Source organism: Ostrinia nubilalis, chromosome 9 (assembly GCF_963855985.1).
Source record: "Ostrinia nubilalis chromosome 9, ilOstNubi1.1, whole genome shotgun sequence".
NCBI lineage: Eukaryota > Metazoa > Arthropoda > Insecta > Lepidoptera > Crambidae > Ostrinia > Ostrinia nubilalis.
Window position 1 is genome coordinate 12026433 of NC_087096.1, and position 5173 is coordinate 12031605.

The 5173-nt window shown below is 34.3% G+C and overlaps 2 protein-coding genes across 3 annotated transcripts; one reads left to right on the forward strand and one right to left on the reverse strand.

Moving 5' to 3' along the window:
• The first annotated feature begins 273 nt into the window (after positions 1-273).
• On the forward strand, positions 274-2029 carry LOC135075023 (putative nuclease HARBI1). 2 transcript variants are annotated; one of them, XM_063969394.1, is made up of 4 exons: positions 274-1150; positions 1305-1692; positions 1773-1906; positions 1996-2029. In XM_063969394.1, exons 1-3 carry the CDS (start codon positions 977-979, stop codon positions 1901-1903), a joined length of 693 nt encoding a protein of 230 aa, XP_063825464.1. In that variant the 5' UTR covers positions 274-976; the 3' UTR covers positions 1904-1906; positions 1996-2029. The 2 variants fall into 2 exon arrangements, with proteins under 2 accessions (XP_063825464.1, XP_063825463.1); XM_063969393.1 differs by lacking the exon at positions 1996-2029 and having other exon boundaries at positions 1773-1928.
• A 228-nt stretch (positions 2030-2257) lies between these two features.
• Positions 2258-4165, reverse strand: LOC135075024 (uncharacterized). Its single transcript, XM_063969396.1, has 3 exons — positions 3699-4165; positions 3501-3610; positions 2258-3418 (listed from the first exon to the last, which is right to left on the reverse strand). The coding sequence occupies exons 1-3, from the start codon at positions 3765-3767 to the stop codon at positions 2758-2760; spliced, it is 840 nt and encodes a 279-aa protein (XP_063825466.1). The 5' UTR covers positions 3768-4165; the 3' UTR covers positions 2258-2757.
• Positions 4166-5173: the final 1008 nt, after the last annotated feature.

Consider the following 5173-nt stretch of genomic DNA (forward strand, 5'->3'; position numbering starts at 1 on the left):
TCTGGTTTAACGATAACGCCCGTTTATTTAATTACACTTATCGGCTACTTAATTTTGAATAAAATTAATGTACCTATTTAATTATAATCATCCCGTTTTGTCGCTTGTTTCTTTAATTTAATATAACGGGTAGTTCCCAATTGATTTTGTCACACATATATAGTAGGTACAAATTAGATCAGGCCAATGGCATTTACCAACTTTGTGAATAAGAATATAACGTTCAAAATATATCAATATACAGACAACATTCTCAGTTTTGGCAGATTTATTCACTTACGGTCTTATTCATAATCATTTTTCACATTTTATCAAATGCTTATTAGAGGTTTATAAAACGTTTGATAAAAATTGTTATTCATAATCGTCATTTAGCGCTAAAATCCTCTTATAACTGTGTGATAAGTTATCGAGAGCTCGGGCCTTGTTTAAAGCTCTAATAAACCTATTTTAACCTAACTTTTATAAATGTCATTTCATATGAATGTCACTTCGTTGGTTTATTTATTCAAAATATCCTTGCTGTGATCCTTGCTTGTGAAAATGAATGCTATAAATGCAATTGTGCATTTAGCCAATAATGCCGACCCAGCGCGACGTAGAAAGCTCTACCGCCAACGAAGCAACCCATTCGATTTGCGGGACCTAAATTTTAAAATAAAATATAGGTTCAATAAGGACACAGTGCGCACCATCATAGATTTGGTGGAAGATGATCTGGTTCAGAGCGCTAGAGGTGGTGGCACGTGTCCTGAACTGCAAGTTTTAGTGGCCATAAGATGTTGGGGACGTCGTGAGGTAAGCACAAAAAAGTGTTTTATTTTATCCCTTTGTCGTGGCTGCTATAATTATTTTCATACATTTTCATGTACAAGATGATGCTGGTGACCTCCATGGCCTAAGTCAGCCGACAGTGAGCCGGATATGCGCCAGAGTCGCGCATGCAATCGCGAATAAGGCAAATTCCTTCATCAAAATGCCTATCACTATAGGAGAGCAGGAAAGAATTAGTGCCAAATTTAGAGCAATTAAAAATTTTCCTGGGGTGATAGGAGCCATAGATTGCACCCACATTAAAATTAAAAAAACCGGAGGTGACATGGCCCAGTACTATATTAATAGAAAAGGCTATTATTCCCTGAATGTTCAGGTAAAATATATTTTGATTTTATACAGTTTACAACAGAGAAAGATTTGTTTTAATAATGTCTATAATTTTTACTTTGTATGATCTAAATTTTAGCAACATTCAACACTATATTATTGGATGGATTACCTACAGGATACTGTTTTTTTTATTTTAGGTTGTCTGTGATGCTGACCTCAAAATAATGGATATAGTGGCTAGATGGCGAGGCAGTACACATGACAGTCGAATTTTTATGGAGAGCAATATAAAACAACGATTTGAGGATAGGCAGTTTAGAGGACGCCTTATTGGCGATTCGGGCTACCCTCTTCTGCCATATCTATTTACACCTATTTTAAGGCCTAGTCGTCCAGAAGAAGAAGCATACAATAATGCTCACATCTCAACTAGGAACACTGTTGAAAGGTGTTTTGGGGTGTGGAAGCAGCGGTTCCAATGCCTACTCCATGGCTTACCAGTAAGCCTCCAAAATGGAAAAGCTGTGATCATAGCATTGGCTGTATTACATAATATAGCCATTGATATGAATGACACATTGTTAGGTAAATGTTATCAATTTGACTGTACATAAGGAATACAAATCTTTATGACAAAATGTTGACAAATTCATAATATTTTTCAGAACAACATATGGAGCAGGTCCCTGTAACTCCGCAACTTTCGACGGAGAACAGTGTTCACGACAACCGACCTTCATTGTTGAGGCGTAGGTCGCAGTTGATACTACAAAATTTTATAAATCAACATTTTTGAATGGTACTAAAATACATTTTGATAAATTCCAACGATTTACTTTTATGTAATGTCATTTGAGTTCATGAAAATGTTGTATTTTAATTTTTCAGATACTGTTCCTGGCATCTTAATGAAAATAAAAAGAATATTTGATTGAAAAATACCTGTATTTCAATTTTCAGTCCAATTTGTTACTATCACAAAAACAAAACCTGTAGTTCTCTTTAAAAAAGCAATTATTCTGCAAAAATTCAAAACAAATTACTTTATATCACTAATTTAAGTACAATTAGTTTCAACAAACTTACTTATTAAAAATCACAGTTCAATTCTTTAAAACAAAGAAATTGCTTAAGTATAAACGTTTCTATTCGGAGGTTATCAACCTTCTACATTTAAAACAAAATAACCATAATTTACACTATTATTATAAAGGCGAATGTTTGTGACTAGGCATATGTGTATTTACTTTATATCACTAATTTAAGTACAATTATTAAACTTACTTACTAAAAATCACAGTTCAATTCTTATAAACAAATAAATTGCTAAAACAGATAGATTATATAGTCTCGAATAACATATAGGCTTCTTTTTATCCTGGAAAAATGCACAGATCCTGTAGGTTACAGAAATAGTAGTCTACGCAGGCGGAGTCGTGGGCAACAGCTAGTTAATAGTAATCTCAAACTCTTATTAAGTTATGACTAGTAAACATATTCATAGCCGTCTAAATATATTGCAGAAACACAATCAAAATGCGGATTGGAACTGCATAAAATACAAATTAAAAACAAACAGAAGTAAGGGAGGAACTAACTTATTATTTAGAATCTGTTAGTACTTGAAAAACTTTAACATCAAAAGACTTATTATTCTTTATTAATGTGAGTGTAATATTTAAGTTTTTCCTGTAATAATTGATGCTCAAGATCCAAGTTTCTCCCTTTCTTCCGTTCGTTTTCCATTTGAACTTCATGCAGTTCAATCCGGCATTTTGATTCTGTTTCTGCAATTTCGGAAATCCTAACTTTGCTTAAATCAATTAAGCCTTCTTTGTTTAACAGTTTCCTTTTTTTTTTGATTGCTGGTGCTTTAAAATTAGGTTTTGCTTTATTTTCTTTTGCCTCTACTTTTTTATTTTCTTTATCTTCCAATATGCCTCTAGTAGTACAAGCATGTGTATCTTCTATTTCTTCATCAAGTACCACCAATTCATATTGGATTTCTTCATTATTTATCAATTCCTGATCTTGCGTATTTTGAGTTGATTCCTCCTCTTGAATGTTAATTAATTCACTTTTATTTGAGTCCGAGTCAAATCTGTTAACATCGACTACAAATTCATTGGGCAACCAAGATGCTATATCATCAGCCCTATCGTCAGGCACTGATAATGGTGGACCACCGCCAGTTTTAATTTGAGCCTGCCTAGCAATGGTCTTGTCTTTCTTCGCACTGATTTTTATGAGGCTCCATTGCGATTTTAACTGGGTAATGGAGCGGTTCATACCAGCGCACATTGAATTAAACCTGAAAAAGAAATGACAGGATTTTGAATTACAGGTAAAGGCAAAATTTTATATTGAAGGCAGAAATCAAAAGATGTACCAACGTTGTTTGTAAATCAGCCCAAGCCGCAACCTTCCGTTTATTCGTGTTAGTGTCTGTATTTTTATTTTCGATTGCATTTACTCTTTCTTTCACCAACTCTTTCAGCAAATACTGAAAAGCAAACACTAGGCGTCAAACATAAATAAAACCATGCTACAAAAATTAGTAGGCACTTTATCAGGCTAAAAATAAGTACTACCTTATCTTCCTCCAACCAGTTTTCTGATCGTTGCCTTTTAGGCGGTCTGTTCTCCTTCGTCATGGACATAATTAGTATCCGATGTAACTAGCCGGGTCGTCGTAAGAGCTTATTGCAGAGTACAGGGTAAGAGGTACAGAATCCAGAACATACAATCCCAAGTTTTATAAAAGTTTGATAAAACTTGGGAGTTGATCGAAAAAAACCGAAAACTTTATTAAATTTTCGTGCCAAATGTCAATGTCAGTAAGTAAAACGTCACAGCTGCCAATTTTTTGTTTTTTTTTTCTGCGATTTGTCTATGATTTTACATGGTCCATCAAGTTAAATCACCAAAAAAGCTGTTTTCGTTCATTCTTTTTGTATAGTCTGTGGAAAGAAAATATTAAACTCTGTTTTAGCTATCAAAGGTTTATAAACGATTATGAATAACGTTTTTTATCAGAGGTTTATAAGAGTGTTTTAAGCCTATCAAACGTTTTAGCTAATGTAGGTTTTAAACCTATATTAGCATTTTATTATGAATAAGACCGTTAGTAAATATAAATAGTCTTTGGCAAATTACTCGCGATATAGACAGTTTAGAGAGTATTTCAATTTGTCATCACTTTTAAGCACATCTTGACGTCACGGAGCTCTTCTTATGAACTTTGGCGGGCTTTATCTCTTTCTATTTTCATTAGTTTAAAAAAGTGAAAAATACGTATCGAGTATTTTTTGATAAGTTAACCGATAAACCGACGGACTAATTCAAACTCTTGTTTTTTTTCCCAGGAAACATCCCTCATTCATACTAACTTTTGTCACAAAATGTAGTTTGGTCCTCAAATCTGAATCACCAGGCTGCAGTCTTATTGCCTGCCTTGATAAAAGTCAGAAACCGCGCAAGTTACACGCTCCAATTTGACACACCTTCATAGCGGAATTTAATGAGGTTTTTGTATGGGATAATCCATGCTAGCTACTCAAATTTATCACGCGAAAACACAAGAAAGTAAAGACTGATCGCTCGAAAGCGTGTTCCGTCACCATGTCTATCCGTTTTCACACGTCCATAGTTTTTTGCCATTTTCAATGCGCCATTTTAACTGTTACATGCATTAATATGCAAAGTGCTCGTTTTGTGCATGTCAATTGTCAACCCTGAGACCTTATTCGTTGCGAAATAGGAACGAATTTCGCAGTGCAACTGGTACAGTTGATGTGCTGTCGAGTGTACTTGAATTTTTATTTCTTGTAATTGTTGGCACATGCAAACGTTAGGAAAATGTTTGTATTACACTTGTTTTAGCGTTTTTGTTTGGATTGGGGAAGGCGTGAGGTGATGGCGTGCAAATATTGATCAAAGTATTGTTTTATGAACAGTTTGATATCAGTTGACCAGCTCAATTGATACTTGTGCCATGTCAGACTCTGTTCACACATTGGTGTGAGAAATTGTCAGAAGTTATTCCTAGAATGTGTGAACTGAGTTT

Bases quoted from the DNA above. Each gene is read 5' to 3' on its own strand.
- LOC135075023 (XM_063969394.1), top strand. From the start codon at position 977: ATGCCTATCACTATAGGAGAGCAGGAAAGAATTAGTGCCAAATTTAGA. The intron at 1,151-1,304 runs GTAAAATATATT...TTTTTATTTTAG, and splicing joins ATTATTCCCTGAATGTTCAG to GTTGTCTGTGATGCTGACCT. The intron at 1,693-1,772 runs GTAAATGTTATC...AATATTTTTCAG, and splicing joins TATGAATGACACATTGTTAG to AACAACATATGGAGCAGGTC.
- LOC135075024 (XM_063969396.1), bottom strand. From the start codon at position 3,767: ATGTCCATGACGAAGGAGAACAGACCGCCTAAAAGGCAACGATCAGAA. The intron at 3,611-3,698 runs GTAGTACTTATT...TTTGCTTTTCAG, and splicing joins ACTGGTTGGAGGAAGATAAG to TATTTGCTGAAAGAGTTGGT. The intron at 3,419-3,500 runs GTTGGTACATCT...TTTCTTTTTCAG, and splicing joins TGGGCTGATTTACAAACAAC to GTTTAATTCAATGTGCGCTG.